This window comes from Gorilla gorilla, chromosome 23, assembly GCF_029281585.2.
Source record: "Gorilla gorilla gorilla isolate KB3781 chromosome 23, NHGRI_mGorGor1-v2.1_pri, whole genome shotgun sequence".
Lineage (NCBI taxonomy): Eukaryota > Metazoa > Chordata > Mammalia > Primates > Hominidae > Gorilla > Gorilla gorilla.
The window spans coordinates 34,990,321-35,009,867 of NC_086018.1; the positions used below are offsets into that span (position 1 = coordinate 34,990,321).

The window sequence follows — 19,547 nt, forward strand, 5'->3', positions numbered from 1 at the left end:
GCACGTGTGTGCAGGAGGGAGGACTAGGGAATAGTTTGGGACCCCAGGGCTTCTATCTTCCCCCAGTTGGTCTCTTCAACACCACACATCGGCCTCCACTCCAATGTGAAGAAAGGCACCAAGCACAGGAGGACTCAGACCTGAGCCTTTCCTTATTGTTAGCACTTTATTTGAGTAGAAGACACCTCTACTGTGTGAAATCTAGTACTTTGAGCTCTTGGGTTTGCTGTTTTCTCCGTATTTCTCTTCCAGTGCTTTCTGCAAGTTCAGGTTCATAGCATTTTTCTGGTGCCACCGTCCTACAGAGAGCAGGAGAAGAGCCAGCACAGATTAGATCATCCGGCAGTCTCTGGAGTTGCCCAGACCCCAGGGATGACTCGTACCTCTTCCAAGTCCACCCCTGGCTCTGTCTCCTGCTCTGGTTTCTCTCTGACCCTTAGAGCCAACACACCCTGCCGGTGGAGGACAGTCCCTGCCTCCCATCACCCGCAGCTCCTCACTTACCCAGATCATCCGTCTTCCTGCCATGCCAGTGTTCTAAGTCCCTCACTGATTTCTCAATGACCTCTGGTGTGTAGGAAGCCTTCATGAGGCTCTTTGTCTCCTCAGCAGCCCCTGTAGAATACCATGAAGAAACCCCAAGTGCCCAATTCAGTGGCAGTCGGGTACTCCATGGCTTATATTGGGTGTCAGTTTCCTCTACGGATGGTAAATTGTGGAACGGAAGGAGAGTGGGAAGGGTTTCAAAGTAAAGTCGTTCGGGTTCAAACCCAGACTCCATTATTTATGGGTAGTATAGCCTCAGAGAAATTATTAACCTCTCTGAGCTTCCGTGTCTTCAACTATACCAAGAAATGAGATTTTTTTTGCATGGTTGGAAAGACAAAATTATTGGACACTCATCAAGACACCTAGCAAGTGGCAACTAATACTTGTAACTTAAGAAAACTTCTCTCTGTTTTCAAAATTCAAACATGCACAAGCAGATACCTTGCAATGATCAAGAGTCAGCAGAAACACCAAAGGACAAAATCTCCCAAATTAGCAAAGATTTGAATGATCAGATACAGAATACAAAATAAGTATATTTAGGCCGGGGGCAGTGGCTCATGCCTGTAATCCCAGCACTTTGGGAGGCCAAGGCGGGTGGATCACGAGGTCAGGGGTTCGAGACCAGCCTGACCAACATGGTGAAACCCCGTCTCTACTAAAAATACAAAAATTAGCTGGGCGTGGTGGCGGGCTCCTGTAATCCCAGCTACTCAGGAGGCTGAGGCAGGAAAATTGCTTGAACCCGGGAGGCGGAGGTTGCAGTGAGCCAAGATCGCGCCACTGCAGTCCAGCCTGGGCAACAGAAAGAGACTCTGTCTCAAACAAACAAACAAACAAAAACTATATTTAATGATTGAAACCATAAGAGAGAATAAAAATATAAGCAAAGAGTAAGAAACCATCCAGAAAGAGCAGATAGATTAGTAAGAGAAGCAAACAGAATTTCAGAAATGAAACACATAATAATTGAAAAAAAATTAAACTCCATGTCAATAAGATGCCTGGGACTTGGCTTTGAAATAATCTTGGGTGGGAGTGGATGGGTGGGAGAAAAGATGAGACAAGATCGGCTATGTATTAATCATTGTTGAGGCTGAGTGGTATATGCAACATCTATTTATAAACTAAGTTCTCTTCTTTTCCATAAGCTTGAAAATTCCCATCATAAAAGTTTAAAAAGAAATTCAATTAACAGATAAAATAGCAGATCAAATAAAGCTGAGAGAAAATGGTAAACTGGAAGATATACCTAAAGAAATTAATACTAGGATGCAATACAAAGAAATAAAAAGATGTGGGCTGGGCGCTGTGGCTCGCCTGTAATCCCAGCACTTTGGGAGGCCGAGAATATATATATAAATTCTATATATACGTATATATAAATCCTATATATATACATATATAAATTCTATAAAATAATAACACGTTAGCTGAGGTGGAGGTCGGGAGAGTAATTAAAGTTAATTAAAGTTATTATTTTTTTTTTTTTTTTGAGATGGAGTCTCGCTCTGTCTCCAGGCTGGAGTGCTGTGGCTCAATCTTGGCTCACTGCAACCTCCACCTCCCAGGTTCAATCTACTCTCCTTCCTCAGCCTCCTGAGTAGCTGGGATTACAGGCGTGCGCCACCACACCCAGCTAATTTTTGTATTTTTAGTACAGACGGGGTTTCACCATGTTAGCCAGGATGGTCTGGATCTCTTGACCTTGTGATCCGCCCATCTCGGCCTCCCAAAGTGCTGGGGTTACAGGTGTGAGCCACGGCGCCCAGCCAAAGTTAAAGCCTTCTAAGGCCCTTAGTGTTCAGGAAAACACAAATGCCTAGATTAACTTTATAATTTGTTAATTACGCATATAAAAATGTCAAAGATAACCACTCAAAGAATAAGAGGAGTAGAAAAGAACAAATATCAGATTGAGAAAAATAAGAAAGCTGATGCAAATCCAAAAAGAGAGAGAAAAAGAAGCCACAAAGAAAAAGCAGCACACCATCCTGGCTAACACGGTGAAACCCCGTCTCTACTAAAAATACAAAAAAAAAAATTAGCCGGGCGTTGTGGCAGGCGCCTGTAGTCTCAGCTACTTGGGAGGCTGAGGCAGGAGAATGGCGCGAACCCAGGAGGCGGAGCTTGCAGTGAGCTGAGAGCGCGCCACTGCACTCCAGCCTGGGCAACAGAGTGAGACTCCATCTCAAAAAAAAAAAAAAAAGAAAGAAAAGAAAAGAAAAGAAAAAGCAGCACAAATAGAAAACGAAAAATAAGATCATGGAAATAAACCCAAATAGTCTATATCAGTAACGAGAATCAATATGAATGAATTAAACCCATTCGTTAAAAACCAGATGATGACACTACAGAAAATGTTTTCCAGGTATATATCATTGAAAGCATATTTAAAAGGACACAAAGAGAGGATAAACATGGAAGAATAGAAAAAGATATACCCAGGCAAACACTAACTAAAAGCAGTCTGGTCTAACTATATCAGGCGAAATAGACTGTAAGGCAAAGGCACGATGAAAAACAAAAACAATTGCAATTCATTAAGGTAATGTAATGATTCTGAACTTTCTACATTGAAATAATCTCAAAATAGATAAGGCAAAATTGACAGAACCACAGGACAAATGGACAAAGCTGCTATTATAGGGGGAGATTTAAAGACACATATTTTAGTAACTAATAGATCAAGCAAAGAATATTAATAAGGATTAGAAGATTTGTGCGGAAATCATTAACAAGCCTATTCGACAGACAAATGCAGAATCCCTTACCCAAGAGATGATGATGAAGAAGATGATGATGATGATTATCATTATTTTGAGAGGGAGTCTTGCTCTGTCACCAGGCTGGAGTGCAGTGGCGCGATCTCCGCTCACTACAACCTCCGCCTCCCAGGTTCAAGCGATTCTTCTGCCTCAGCCTCCTGAGAAGCCATTACAGGCGTGCGCCATCACGCCTAGCTAATTTTTGTATTTTTAGTAGAGACATGTGCCATCATGCCCCGCTAATTTTTGTATTTTTAGTAGAGACAGGGTTTCACCATATTGGCCAGGATGATCTTGATCTCTTGACCTTGTGATCTGCCTGCCTCTGCCTCCTGAGATTTTTTTTTTTTTTTTTTTTTTGAGACAGAGTCTTGCTCTGTCACCAGGCTGGTGTGCAGTGGCACAGTCTTGGCTCGCTGCAACCTCCGACTCCCTCGTTCAAGCAATTCTCCTGCCTCGGCCTCCCAAGTAGCTGGGATTACAGGCACGTGCCACCATGCCCAGCTAATTTTTGTATTTTTAGTAGAGACAGGGCTTCACTGTGTTGGCCAGGATGGTCTCGATCTCCTGACCTTGTGATCCGCCTGCCTCAGCCTCCCAAAGTGCTGGGATTACAGGCGTGAGCCACCACACTCGGCCCCTGGAGAGATTATTTTTAAGCACACACAGATCATCTACAGAAATCACCATCTACTGGGCTCTAAAGCGAATCTGAGCAATTTCAAAGGATTGAAATCATTACAGGGCTGTGTTCTCCAATGACAGTGACATCAAGCTGGGAGATGGAATCCACCCCAAAGACAAGAGGGCAGACCAAGAAAGAGGAAGACACCAAATAGAGGAAATCAGAATTCCAACAATGGAAAGAAGTGAAAAAAAAAGAAAATCCTTGGTAAACTGGTTCAGGGATCCCTGGATAACTGGACACAGAGGGAAAAGGACAGGATGTAAGCTACCATTCTGCCTGCTCTGTGACTCAAAGACACAATGTCCAGGTGAGCCCAGCCAAGGTTTTGATTTGTATGTGGCTTGTCCTTACCATGGGCTGACCCTCTACTCTCCCCTCCCAGCCCTGCTGCATGGAGCAGATGAGGACCTTCATGTTAGCTCACAGGGGTGTTCTGCCCTGACCTCCTTCTGAAGCTGGAGCCACGGTGAGTTGGGAGGCAGAAAATACACAAAGGGCCACTCACCGTGGCCATATTCCTGCAGGCCATCCCACATGGTCCCCCCGCAGCCCTGTCTGTGGGAAGCCTATACACCCAGGACTCACGGCCATGCCAATACTCTCCCCACATGAAGTTCACTAAACTCTCAGGACACCCAAAGCCAGACTAAGACCCAGAGCCAGCTCCATTTTCCCCCATGCTGTTTCCATGGTAGTGAATAAATTTCATGAGATCTGATGGTTTTATAAGGGGAAACTTCTTTCACTTGGTTCCCATTCTCTCTTGTCGGCCACCGTATAAGACGTGCCTTTCACCTTCCACCATGATGTGAGGCCTCCCCAGCTACGTGGAACTGTGAGTCTATTAAACCTCTTTTTCTTTATAAATTACCCAGTCTCAGGTATGTTTTTATCAGCAGTATGAAAACGGATTATATTATATTTAATGATATAATGTTAGAATCAAGAAGGAGATAAGGATGCCTGGTTTTCCTGCTTATATACACCATTGTCCTAGAGAGGTCAGCCAGATGCTGATATAAAGGTAAGAAAAGCCTAGTGTTTAAGAATTTAAACTCTAGCCTCTGACTGGCAGGGTTTAAATCCCAACTCTGACCGTTCCTATCTGTGTGGCCTTAATTAAGTTATTTAACTTTTCCATGACTCAATTATTTTTTATCTGGAAAAAAAATGGGAATTGTAGCATTTACCACATGGGATTCATGTGGAGAATAAAATATATATATAAAGTACTCAGAGCAGTACCTGGCATATGTTAAATACTATGCATAAATGTAGCCATTATTACTATTCAAAAGCACTCCTAAAGAATCTATAACTAATTACTGGAATTAATTGGTGAGCTACATAAAGCTTCTGGATACGAGATTAATATACAAAAACAAAAATTGCATTAGTGTATACGGTATCAGCAGCAAAGTTAGAAAATATAATTTTAAAAAGATATCATTTTCAACAAGCAGAAAAAAAGAGATTCTCCTGAGTAAGTCTAACAAAAAAACCTGCATGATGTTTATAGAAAAAAAAAATCACAAAATGTTACTGAGAGATATCGAAGGAAGACTTAAATTAATGGAGGTATATACCATATTCATATATTAGAAAATTCATTATAAAGCTGACAACAGCCCTTAAATTGAGCTGTAGATTCAACGTATTTCCAATCAAAATCCCAACAGGGTTTTTCATGGAAATTTCTGTATATTAATAACATTTGTATGGAAGAGTAAAGGGCCTAGAAACCCAAGACATTAACTGGTGATGGTGGTGGAGGGGTGGTAGTGGGAGTATTGCCTGACCAGATATCAGGGTACTTATAATACTTTGGTGATTAAAAATGTAATATTAGACCAATGGACAGAATAGAGCCTGGAAACTGATCTATGCATGTGTCAAAACCTGATGGATAACAGAAGTACCACTGCAGGTCACCGGGAGGAAAGATGAGCCTATTCAATAAAAGGTACTGAGGCAGTCAGTAACCCACATAAAGAAGGAATTGAAAATGAATCCCTACTGGGGAAAGATTTCTGGTGTTGTTGTTCCATTATTTTGAGGGCTGGGCACATAGATGCCCAAGGAATGCCTGAGCTCGTCATCTCACTCTTTATACAGCTGGGCAAGCTGCCTAAAGTTTCCTCAAGCCTCAGTTTTACTACTTTCTTAAATGGCTAAAACTCACAAAAGCCATCTACAGTTTTTGAAAATGAATCCCTACTTCATACTAAAAACAAAAATCAACCCCAGGTGGATTAAAGAGTTAAATGTGAAAAGCAAAACTAAATATTTTAGAAGACTGTGTGAAAGATGATCTATGATTTAGCGTAGGATAGGAGTCCCTCAACCTGCTCCCCCTGGCAGCTTCTCTAATTCAGTAAATAGCCATCTCATCCTTCCAATTGTTTAGGTCAAAACGTTGACGTCAACGTTAATTCCTCTCTCACCCCAAAATCTATTCATTAGCGTATTCTTTTCTCTCTGCCTTATACAAATATCCAGAATCCTACTACATCAGGCCACCTTCACCATTACCTCCCTGAGCTGCTATATTGCACAATGGTGCCTTCCGAAATAGCGCAGGTGCACTAGCCCAGCTTCCAACACCAAGCCACCATCATCTGTCCCATCTGGAGTTTTGCAGCTGCCTCCTACCGGTTTCCCTGTTTCTGCCCCATCTCCCTATGTCCATTCTCTCCATAGCAACTGGAGTGAGCCCTTAACCTGAGCCAAACAGGGCCATTCTCCTGCTTAAAATCCCGGCTTGGTTTCTCATCTCTCTCCAAAAAGACCTTCCAGCAGGCTTCACGACCCAGCCTGTTTCCTCTGATGTCTTCTGCCTCACTCCTGTGCAGTCATACCAGCCTCACCAACCTCAAACAGCAAGTATAAAGGCTAACCCTGGGGGGGTGGAAACAGAGAGGGACAGATGGATGGGCACACTGACAGCACTGTGTGGCAGGGTGAAGCCCTGATTCATAGTGTTTGCCAATTTCCAGAGTGTAAATACTACTAGCATGGCCAATTTTAAGACAGCATTTATGTGCCAGTCAGTTCAGGGAGACAATTGCCTCTTGTGAGCTGGTGCAAGCTGCTATGAGCTCCAGCACACCCTTGGCACAGTTCTACTTCCCAGGCGGGATGACGGGACATGGACATTTTTAAAAATAGATTATTTTACATTTATGTAGACATTATCATACAAAGTTGTATGGAATAGCTATTTGGTGACCGATAGTTGTTAAAGAGAGAACTGGAAGGCAGGATCTGGAAGGCCCGGAACAGAGAACAAGCAGAACTGTATTCTCGCTTTCCTCCCCCAGCACCATCCCTTCTCCAAGCTCAGAGAAAACTCCAGAAAGGCTTCCAGTGGGTATCTGGTTCCTCGGGTGACAGGGATCCGAGCCAGGTGGAAGAGGTTTGTCAGGCGCTGGGAGCACTGGAGAGAGCCTGGAGTGAGGAGAGAGGAAGGAGCCGTACCGGAAAGAGCCTTATTTTGCAATGAGGCCAAACCAGAATGTGGGGCAGAGAGAAGCCCCTGCGTGCTGTGACAGGCATCTGAGCCATCCAGAAGACCCTGGGAACAGGATCATAGCTAGGGAGGTGACTTAGTGGTCAAGAAAAGACTATGAGGCTTTGAAGGCAGAAGGAACACCTGACTTTGAGTCCTAGACACAATGCAGACTACTGAGAGTTCTAAGGCAAATGATCTGAAATCTGCCCGTAAAATGGAGCTAATAGCACTCTCCCCACCCCAACCAAACAGGACTACACTGATCCAGTGGAAACCCTGTGTAAATGTCAGAGCCTCCAACCCACCCTTCCTTTCTTCCCAGGTGGCGCCACCTCCAGGCTCTGGAGAAGAAAAATGATAGTCTGACAGCTACTGAGTGCTCACGACTTGCCTCGGCCAAGCACCTTCATGTGGCACTTCATAAAGTCCTGCCAATGACCCAGCAAGGGCCATACTCTCATTATCATCCCCACTGTACCGAGAAGGCAGCGGAGGCTTGCAGAGGTTGAGGATCCCACCTAAGGTCATACCCAGCTAGTGAGTGGCTGAGCTGAGATTTGAACCAAAGAAACTTGATATTGTCACTGTGACCAAAGGTGCCTGGGATGGGGCTAGGGATGTGGGGAGCAGCAGTCCCAGTTCTACTGGGTCCTGGGCCTCCTACTGGCAGATTAAGAACAAGAGGTGGGCAGGGCGCAGTGACTCATGCCTGTAATCCCAGCACTTTGAGAGGCCAAGGTCGGTGAATCACTTGAGCCCAGGAGTTTGAGACCAGCCTGGGCAATATGGTGAAACCTTGCCTCTACCAAAAATACAAAAAAAAACAAAAAAAAAAATATCAGAAACAGAAAAGAAAAAAATTAGCCAGGTGTGGTGGCGCGCATCTGTGGTCCCAGCTACTTATGGGGGCAGGGGTGTGGCTGAGGTGGGAGGGTTGCTTTCTTGAGCCTGTGAGGCGGAGATTTCAGTGAGCCAAGATTGTGCCACTGCACCCCAGCCTGGGCAACAGAGTGAGACTTCAAAAAACAAAAGAAGGGAAGGAAAGGGAAGGGGAAGGGAGGGGAGGGGAGGGGAGAGGAGGGGAGGGGAGGGGAGAGGAGGGGAGGGGAGGGGAGAGGAGGGGAGGGGAGGGGAGAGGAGGGGAGGGGAGGGGAGGGGAGAGGAGGGGAGGGGAGGGACCAGAGGTGCCTGACTGCCAACTGGGATGAATCATCCACACATCAAGGACAGGGGACTGGATGTTCCCAGCACTCGCAAGCTGACATAGAGGACACATGGGCATGAAATAAGTGTCCTTGAAGATGTGCCCTGGGGTCCTAGACCCCATATGGAGTGAAAACCCCAAAGGCCTTCCCTGCCCAATGCCTGGGAGACCATGGGTGTTCACGGCCCCACCCTTGCCCTTTGACTTGACCTCGAAACAAGTTTGACCGCATGTTGTAGCCAAGGTCATAGTAGTCTGAGAAGACGGAGGAGATTTCCACAGGATTCTGGGTCTTGCTGGGCCATGAGCTTGCCCTTTTCTGGCCCTCGAAGACTTCATCAATAGCCTTTTGAGCCTGAGCAGGGAGGCAGGGACGACAGGCAGGGGATGGAAAAGCAGTGTCAAGCCCCGTATCTCCCTCCAACTCCTCCTCCCTTGACCCTGCCCTCCCCACCCCGATCCCACCTGTAGCCTGCAGCCCTCAATCTATTCACAGGGCTGGGGAGCTGGAGTATACAAAGGCCCCAGCCCCAACCCCTCTCATCATCCGCACTGCTGTGGGTGGGGAGCATCAGGTTAACGATCATAAAACCTCTTCCAAGCATTGAGCATCTGCTACCTGCAACATTGGGGTGGGGGGTCTCTATAGGGTGCCACTCTTCCCACCATTTTATAAATGAGGAAAGCGGGCCTCAGGAGGTCAGAGATCACCCAGTTCACATGGCTGGCAGGCCACAGAGCCCTGGCTTGCCTCCTACAACTGAGGCATCACACAGGGCAGCTCTGGGTGGGTGCTTAACTTTCAATGAGGCCAACTCCCTCTTCATACCAATAGGGAAACTGACACACAAAGAAGCTGAGCCCAGGTCCAGGGGCAGGACACCTAGGTTTGAGTTCCAGTTCTGCAATATATCAGCTGTTGACTTCAGCAAGCCTCTTCTCCACTCTAGGCCTCAGTTTCCCTACATGTAAAATGTGAAGGCAGGGTGGAACTGGGTGGTCTTTGAAGTGGCTTCCAGCTCTGACACTTGCTGGCTCCGTGACACTTGTGACATAAGTTACAGATGGGCAGAAAACACGGATTTCTTGATTCCAGCCAGGGACAACGGTGGGTGAAGAAAGAAAGGACTTCTCCCAAGGCTGGGCAGGGCGGTGAGAGGTGGTGACCACAGAGTCAACCTCAAATTGGGACAAGTTCCTCCAAGTGGGGCAGAACATGTCAAGACTGTGACCTTCCAGACTTGCTGGTGGTGGGGTCACTGCACTTTAAGATGACAGAGTGGAAGGGGAGCCTAGGAGAAGCCTGACCCCCAGCTTTTGTGACCCAAGCAGATCGTAGCCCCTCCTTGGGACTTGGTTATACTATCTGTTAAAAACGAAGCAATAACTCCTGCCTGACCTTCCACACAATGCAGTTGCTATGAGGGTTGAGATGGTGGCTTTAAAAATATGTCTCAGAATGCCAGGACAGAAAGAACATAGCATTTGACCAGAAACGGTAGATGAATTTTATCTCAAGTGTCAGTTGATTTGTAATGACTGCCTGGAATGCTATATCGGGTGGAAAAGAGTGCTGGCATTGACTAGTGATGTCTGCCATGAATGCAGGCTGGGAGGGTTGTGATACGCACACCATGTATTTGTCAGCTTGATCTAGTGCAACTGCCTCACTTTACAGATGTGGAGACTAAAGCCCAGAGAGGGTAAGTAACTTATCCAAAGTCATCCAGCATTTAGGATCAGGTCCAGGATTCAAACCCACGTCTTCTGATTCCCAATAAATGCTATCCATCCACTAAATGCTGTCTTCTTTGGGAGACTTGTTCAGATGGAAAACATCCAATTCACACAAAAGGCTTTTAACTGCAAAGTCATTAAGGACCAGAGTTCCAGAATCTGCCGACCCAGTTTGCACCCTCGTCTCACACAGTTAGGTGAATTTGGTTGACTGACTTAACTCCTCTAAGCCTCGGGCTCCTTATCTATAAAATGAGGACAATAATAGTACCTTCCTCATGGGTTGCTGGGAAGATGTAACAACTTGTTATATGTGAAGTTTAAACAGTGCACAGTGCTTGGCACACAGCAGATGCTCAGGAGATACTGCTTTCTAGTGGTATTATTATAGGGACTCTGTACTCAAGAGTGAGTTTATCTTATGTCCTCATTATAAGACTCTGCATCCCCCTCCTGGCCCCTGCTATGACACCTGCTCCTCGGAGACCAGCTGGTCCACCACATTGCTCCCAAACTTGTGGCGAATGTTGTTAGGAATGATGCTGCCCTTCTGGTTCGTGGGCGTGCTCCTCTGGTCCTGAGCCCCCAAGCTGGGACTGTCATCCGTCCCCTGGCATGGCTGAGCCCCCTCTCCCAAGGTGGCCCTGTTCTCTCTCGAGGAGGATCGAGAGCCCCCATTCTTCAGGGACCTGGACTGTGGGTCCATCCCCAGAGAATCCCTGCTGGCAGCAGTCGGGGATGGAGGGGGAATCTCCTTCAAGTGGCACTGCCCTAGGGAGCTGCCTTGAGCGCTGGCTCCCTGGGGCAGGGGCTGTGGGGATGACAGACCCTGGTTCTTGAACTTGGAGGTGTCCAAGGAACTGTAGGCCGCTTTCCAGGGGTCCAAGTCCTGTTGGCCCTCCTTGTCATTCAGATGGGCCCTGGTCAAAGTGGTTGTACCTGAGCAGGACAAAGAGAAACAGAGGGGGAGGGAGAGAGACACGCAGACAAGGGCAGAAAGTAGAGGGTGGGGAGGGGGCAGAGATGGGGCTGAGGAGGGGAAACGGACAGACAAAGAGCCCCAGAGCTCCACAGCCAGAGAAGGGGAGAGGGACGGAGAGGAAGCACAGGAACCAGAGGCATGGGTGGGAAATTAGGAGACACAATGGGAGAAGAGAGGTCAGCCTGCGTGCCTCCCACAGGCCGGGTTAGTCCACATTGCCTGGGGCAACAAGGGCTGCCGCCCAAGCCTGTCCCGCCTTGAGGCCTAGCTGTGTGACCGCAAGCAAGGGACTTGGCCTGTCTGTGCTTTCATGTCCCTGGCTCCATTTGGATAGTTCCCTTCCCCACTTTTCCATCTTGAAACCTCCCCCTCACTCTCCGCAGTGAGAATCTGGCAGCAGCGGCACTGGCAGAGGCGTTCCTGGGGCTAAGCCACATGCCTGGGAAGTACTGGAGTTGGATGGGACTTCCAGACTTTGCTTCCAATGCAAGGCTGCTCCCCAATACCTACCTCCTCCCTTCGCCAGGGCTGAGAAGTGGCACCATCCCAGCCACCTCCCAGGCTCTCTCCTCCCCGCCTCTCCCTGTCTCCCACATCCCTGCCCACAGCCTCCGCTTCTCTAGGTCTCTTGCTCTCAGCCTTCAGTGTCTCCTCACAGCCTGGCCTCATCCTCCACCCCAGATTACAGCTGTAAATATGTTTGGTGGTCTTCCCTCCAAAACCTCAAGTCCTCTTAAAAGATACATAAGGGCTGGGTGTCGTGGCCGTCAGGCCTCTGAGCCCAAGCTAAACCATCATATCCCCTGGATGATAAACTTCCGCAGAGTTTATCTAAATGTGGCCATGTATCAGGATTCCCTAGGCGCTCATTAAAAATACAGATGCCTGGGACCCTCTCAGAGCTGCTGCATCAGAAAGGCCCTGAATCTGAGTGTTTAAAAAGGCCCCCGGGCATTCAGGTCATTGGAGGAAGATTTTAGCAGGATCGCTGCCCCAACTCATTGGACTCTCTTCTCCCCATCACACCTGCCAGCCCCAGCCACCCTGCACTCACCCCTGGGGACCATTCTCAGAGCGGGCCTGACTCAGTCACGCCTGCATCAAAATCTTTCCTCTTGTCCTCAGGGCAGAGTCCCTGCTCTCAGGACTCCACAAAAGTGCCAGCCCTCTCTCCCTCCCAAGCCTTTGCTTGAGCTATTTCTCCTGCCTGGAACACTCCCCTCCACTCCTTGGGCTACACTACCCCTGGTCTTGGCTCACGTGTAACCCCGTATATACCTCCCATCCATTGAGGCCAGGCCCCTCACCATGTTCCCCCACAGCCCTGCCCTTCTGGTACACACAAGACTCAGAGCACCTGAGTCACCCCCTCAGGATGGAGACCATATCGGGGTGATAATCCCTACACATGACAGGATGGGAGGGCTCAGTAATTCCGTTCCCTCCTTTTTCCTTCTGTCTTCCAACAGAATGCCCCCTAGGAAGCCTGGACCGATGGTGGGCCTGGAGGCCAACACAAGACGGAGCGGGAGGAGAAAGGGCCAGTGCCCTCCTGCCCCAGGGAGTCCCTCCAGAAGCCCGGATGTGCATTCAGCACATCCCTGGTCTGCCCGTCCTACCTGCTCCGTGGCCCAGCTCCGTAGCCTCTTGCTGTGGGACAGGCAATTCCAAGCTTAGTCCTGTAAACAAAGCACCACGTTTCATCGTCTCAGATGACACACAGAGTTTCTGTGAACAAGGATGAGCTGGGAGCTGAGCAGGAAGGCCTGTGCCTGTCTGCCTGCCCCTGATCAGAGGTTCCTAAGCTGCCCCTAGTGCCCTCTGGCACTGCCCAGACCCACGGAGCCTCTGTCCCATTCACTCATCACCCCTGGCACAGGGGCTGCCTCCTGGACTTCTGCAGCCTCTGCCCTCTCTGAAAAGCCCTGGCCACCCCCACCCCACCCCACCAGTCCTCAAAGACCTTTCTCAAGCAGCCTTGGGACCCTGGGCTCATTTTACTCCTTCATAATTTTTCCTTTCATCTCCTCCTCTTCTCCCCCATCACCACCACCCTAGGAGACCCTAGCAGGCCCCTGGCTGTGAAGCCCATTGCCCCGGCTCCCAGCCTGGCAACGATTTGTCTTCCTGCAAATAGGATTGTATCCATTTGCTGACTGGTCATTCGTGGTCAGGGAAGGGAAGCACCTTAGCCACCATGAAGGAGAACCAAGAGCAGGAACCCACACTTTGCTCTGGTGTAAACTCAGTCTTCTCTCTAAGGCCTTGGATTCAAATTAGAGGGGTAGCTTCAAAAGCCTCTGCAGCTTTCGTGCTTGTGTTTTGTTTTCTTATGTGATCTTTTTTTTTTTTTTTTTTTTTTGAGTCAGGGTCTTACTCTGTCACCCGGGCTGGAGTACAGTGGTGCAATCTCAGCTCACTGCAACCTCCACCTCCCAAGTTCAAGCAATTCTCCCACCTCAGCCTCCTGAGTAGCTGGGATTACAGGTGTGCGCCACCACATCTGGCTAATTTTTGTATTTTTAGTAGAGACAGGGTTTCACCATGTTGGCCAGGCTGATCTCTAACTCCTGTCCTCAAGTGATCCACCCGCCTCAGCCTCCCAAAGTGCTGGGATTACAGGTGTGAGCCACCGTGCCCAGCCTGTGACTTCGGTTTTGTTTGCTCTCTTTCCCTGGTTCTCCTTGGTTTGCTCATTCTGATGACAGCAAATGCCATGTTTTGAGCTGCCCTGTGGAGCAGCCCATGGAGCAAGAAACTGAGGGTGACTTCTGGCCAAAAGCTCATAAAGAATAGAAGCCCTGAGTCCAACAGTCTTTGAAGAACCTGAATGAGCTTGAAAGTGGATCCTTCCCCAGTTGAGCCTCGATATGAGAACACAGCCTGGATGACACTTTCATTACAGCCTGTGGGATACCCTGGGCCAGAGGACCCAGCCAAGTGAGCATCCTGACTCCTATAAATTCTGAGATCATAAATGTGTACTGTTTTAAACATACAGTGTCAAACTTCTAAGCTTTATGGTCATTTGTTATGCAGCAATACATAGCTAATACATATTTTGGTACTAACAGTGGGGTGTTGCTATAACAAATACTTAAAAATTTGGGACTGAATTTGGAACCAAGCGGTGGTCAGAGTCTATAACGATTTTGAGAAGCATGATAGAAAAAGCCCAAATCACCTTAAACAGTTTTTTTTTTTTAAGCAGAAATCTGGAGTTGAAAGATGCTGTCAGTGAGGGCCCAAATGGAAGTGAGGAATATATTACTAGAAATAGTGGAAGAAAGACCCTTGTTATGTAGTGGCAGAAACAGTGACACAGTCATCTGCAGTTACGTGACTAATGAACTGAATGATTTAGCTAAAGAGTTCCAAAGAAAATATTGTAGTTGCCTCTTACTTTCTTCTTGCTGCTTGTAGTGAAATGTGAGAGGAAGGTGATGAATTGAAGAAGGGACTGTTAAACAAAAAGATGCCAGTACTTAATGGTTCTGAAGTCTCATCCTTTCCAGATCCCAAAAGATGCTAAAATTGAGAAATAGCTTCAGAAGACTGTCTGGAAAGTGTGCCCAGGAGTGTGACTGTGGGACCTGTTGTTAAAACTTCAGAAAGATCAAAGGATCAGGGTATTACTCTGTCACACAAAGGATGCTTTAAAGAGATTAAAGAGATGCCTGATATATCCTCTTAACAGAACCATAGGACCTCTAGGAAGCTTAAGGCTCCTCAACAGGAGCCTCAGTTAAAAAGGGGTGTGACTTTTGTTCAATGGAGTGAACCCCTGTAAGTTTTACTATTGAGAAAATAACATCAGCAAAATGTTGGCAACTTGGGGTAAAAGGGATAGAGACAGTACAAAATGAAAAGATACCATTGAACAAAAAATAAAAATAAAAAAGACAAGTCAGAGAGTGGATGCAAGAGTCCAGAAGGCAGAGCTGAGAGCCATGGAGAATTATCCCCAGGCCTTGAAACCTAATCAAGGAATGTCCAACATTTGTGTGGCTGGATTTCAAAACTGCTATGGACCATTAACTCCATGTCTCCATTTTCCTCAATTTTGAATAGGAATGTCACTAGCTCTTATCCTATGCCTATCACATCACTGTATGTTAGGTGTGTTCAGGGCAAATTACTTAGTTTCACAGATCTATGATGGGGAAGAATTGAATCTGAGAAGCTGTACTTAAGGAACGACACTGGAGGAGCCTCAGCCACACCTGGAGCTGATTTATATGAACAGATTCTAGCTTTTAAACGGATACTTTAATAGGATGAGAATTTTAAAGATCTTAGGAGGGGATGACTGTATTTTGCATGTGGAAGGGATGTACATTATTGGGGGCCAGAGGGCAGACAGTGGTAGGCAGTTGACATGGCTCCCAATGATCCCTGTTTCTTGGTATAATTCCCTCCCCTTTAGTATGGACTGGACATAGTGATGAATGGAATGTGGCAAAAATGAGGGATGTTGCATCCATGATGAACTTATAAGAGACTATGACTTCTGTCTTTTTCACACACTCTCTGCAGCTCTCCTCAGCTCATCTTCTCTGACGGAAGCCAGTTTCCCTGTTGTGAGATGCCCTATGGAGAGGTCCACAGGGCAAGGAACTCAGAGTGGCCGCTTGCCAACAGCTCCAGAGTAGCTGGATCCTGCCATGTGAATGGGTTCCTTCTCTGGTCGAGCTTTGAGATGAGACTAGAGACCCAAGCAACACCTTGATTGCAGCCTGTGAGAGACCCTGGGACAGAAAAATCACCAACACTCCACCGGTATTCCCAACTCACAGAAACTGTGAGATAGTAAATGTTGTCTTAAGCCCACTAAGTTTTGGGGTGATTTGTTGTGCAGCAAGAGATAACTAACACAAGTCCATGTCAAGCGTTCTCACATCTGGTAAATTAGTCTGGTCTTCACAAATACCCAGTAAGGTGTTCGGAGACACTACTAATTTATCTTCTTTCACAGATGGAGAAAATGAGGCTCCAAAAAGACACAGGACTTCACCAGGTGGGGCTAAAATTAAATTGCACATCTTCAAGCTAGGTGAAGTTCAAGTTAGCTCCAAGTTTTCTTTCTCCTCCTATCCCCAGCCACCAACCTGACGTTCCCACGGCAGCTCTGTACATCCCAGTGCACTGCCAGTCCACAGCAGTCTGGATGGGCTACAATAGAAGTGTGGACTCACTTCCAGTTTCTGACCCGGAGAGAGAGATCCCAAGAGATTTTGGTCAAAGAGGGTGGGAAGGTAATTCCAGTCTAGGCAGTCTTCACTCACAAGCAACTCTGAATGGGGAGAAGGAAGATGAAACCCCATGTCCTGGAAGAACCCTGGCCCTTCTTAAGTCTCTGCCTCACCTCTCCAATCTCTTTCATAACAGCAGGAAACATGTGAACCACACTGATGTGTGCTGAAGCCCAGAAGTGCAGATCCCCGCTACAGAACTACTGGTGAAGACCAATGGATGGTTGCTGGGAAGTGGCCCTCCCCAAGATGTTCATTGGAGTTGCCATGGTGATCACTATACACAGGGCTCTGTTACCTCAGAGGGCTGATAGGCCCACCCGTAGGGGAAAGAGGCCAGGAGAAAGCCAGGATTGAGGCCAGGAAAAGGCAGGAGGGGCTTCAATTATTGTTCACTCTCTCATCCACTCAAGAATGTCGGTTGAGCCCCCACTACAGGCCAGGTGTGCCAGGCACAGGGGGCTCAGATGCTACCAAGTGCAAAATATGTTCTTGGGAGCTCAAAGCACTAAGTAGGGAGAAGAATTAGCTCTGTGTAGGAAAAAGGAGGAAGGACTTATGAAAGAGCCATTTGAGTTGGATCTTGAAGGATGCCTAGGAACTTAACAGTTTTGAAGGGATGAGAATATTAAAGGCATGGATGTGTATAACAGCATAAATGTAGGTCGAGGTCAATGGGGAAGGAGAAAGATGCATCGGGAGCTGTCTGATTTGGACACCCAGGGATCAGGGACCTGGGAGAGTTAAAACTAAAGCAAGGGTCCTCTCTCCTATTCCTGAACAACAAGGGCTACAGAAGACATCAACAAAATTAAGTGACTTCTTTTCCGCAGAGAAGAAGGAGGCAGAAGTCATTGGTGCCAGCACTGGCCCATTCCTGTCTGGCTGTTGCTCAGCCTGGACAAAGAGTAGGTATAGTGAATGCCTCCTGCAAGCCCAGCCTTTCAGGATTTCCCCAGGAAACAGAGAGTGCTGTGGTTAAACTTGGAGTCCCCAGAATCTGGGCCTGTCACTTATTAGATAAGAGACTGGCCAAGTCCTCTAGCTGAACTTCCTTCGCATGTGAAATGGATATCACCCAACACTAAGGATAAGGGTGATGGGTGAATAAACCAATTTTTGGCAAAATGTAGCACATTGCCTTGCACAGAGAGAGACATCACAAAACTCTAAGCTACTTCCGCAAGCAACCCATCAGCAAGTCCTTCAAAGTACACTAGATTTGGATGCCTTCGTCCACCTCCACAACTCCCCCTACTCCCTGGTCCAAGCCACCCTCATCTCTTGCCTAAGTATTATCTATTGCTGCATGACAATCTTGCCATAAACTTCGAAGCTTAACATACAACTGTTATCTCACAGTTTCTTTGGGTCGGGCGTCTACTCATGGCTTAGCTGAGTTCTCTGCATTGGGGTCTTAGCAGGCTACAATCCAAGTATTGGCCAGGGCTGCAGTCTCATCCGAGGTTCCACTAGGGAAGTATATGCTTCCAAGCTCATGTGGCTGTGGGAGGATATAGTTCCCTGCAGTCTGTTAGACTGAGGGTCTCAGGCTCTCTCTGGCTGTCAGCCAGAGGCCATCCTCAGTTCCTTGCTATGTGGGCCCCCCAACATGACACTGACTTCATCAAAGCCAGCAAAGAGGGAGTCCCCTTGCAAGATGGGGCATTACAATATTGTGTACCATAGTCACAGAAGTGGCATCCATCACCTTTGCCATAGGCTGTTGGTTAAAAGCAAGTCACGGGTCCCACCCGCAGTGAAAGGGAGAGGGTCACACAGGGCATGAACACGAGGGGGCAGATAATATGGGGACCACCCTGGAGTCCACCATATCCTCTGACAGTCTTCTCACTCAACAGCCCAGCAATCCTGTTAAGACCTACGTTAGATCATATGTCACCCCTCTAATCAAAACCTTCCAGCTCAACCACAGTAAAAGCTGACATCCTCCCATTTATCTGCAAGGCCCTACCCAACCTGTCCACCATTCTTCTCTGACCTCTGCTCCTCTCACTTTCCCAAGTGCTCCCTGGGTCCCTGCCATGCCAGGCTCTGCTGTTTTTTGGGCACACCAAGCACAGTCCCTCCTCGGGGCCTTTGCACGGGCTGTTCCCTCTCCTCTCCTGCAACTTCCTTCCCCCACATGCCTACATGGCTTGCCTCTTCACCTCCTTCAAGACTCTGCTCACCTTCCCAGACCACCTTTTCTTAAAAAGCATCCCAGCCCACCCCACACTCCCTACTCCTCTTTTCCAACCTTTTCTACCATTGCACCTTATTGCCATCTGACATACTGTGTATATTTGCTTCTTCTTCCCACAGTAGGATCTGAACCACATGTGAGATGGGAAGAGGACTGTTTTGTTAGTGGCATGGAAGTGAGAGGGGTCAACTCTCCAGACTACCAGTCCCACCACTACAGGTCCCACCGGCCTCAGCATTCAGCCCCATCACCCAATCTGCCAGCCCCAAAACCAACCTCCTCAGCATCTCCTGAGCACCTATTTGCCCCAATGCCAAGCCAAGGACAGACTTGGTCTCCGGCCCTCCAGGATCCTGTCTTCACTGGGAAGGCTGGATAGTGGGGAGCCGGGAGTCCCCAGTAGGTGGGGCCCGGAATTCTTCTTGCAACCCCAAAGGAGGTCTAAGAGAGGCTGTTTCTGGGAAACTCGAAATCCAGCCACATGGGGCCAAGCTATCAGGTTGCTTTCTTCTACTGTGGCTTCCTGATTCACCTGCCAGAGCCTGGACCTTCTCCCAGGGCCAAAGCTCTTTCTCCAGCCCCTCCCTCCACTGCTCCCCAGGGGGTCTTACTCTGAGCCAGAAAAGGTGCTCGAGACAGAGGCCACCTTC

At 47.8% G+C, this 19,547-nt stretch overlaps 1 protein-coding gene across 1 annotated transcript; it reads right to left on the bottom strand.

Annotated features, from left to right (window-relative positions):
* Positions 1–147: 147 nt before the first annotated feature.
* Positions 148–18,411, bottom strand: CIMIP4 (ciliary microtubule inner protein 4). Its single transcript, XM_031005497.2, has 7 exons — positions 18,376–18,411; positions 16,805–16,883; positions 13,059–13,118; positions 10,930–11,396; positions 8,931–9,075; positions 505–615; positions 148–299 (listed from the first exon to the last, which is right to left on the bottom strand). The coding sequence occupies exons 1-7, from the start codon at positions 18,409–18,411 to the stop codon at positions 202–204; spliced, it is 996 nt and encodes a 331-aa protein (XP_030861357.2). The 3' UTR covers positions 148–201.
* Positions 18,412–19,547: the final 1,136 nt, after the last annotated feature.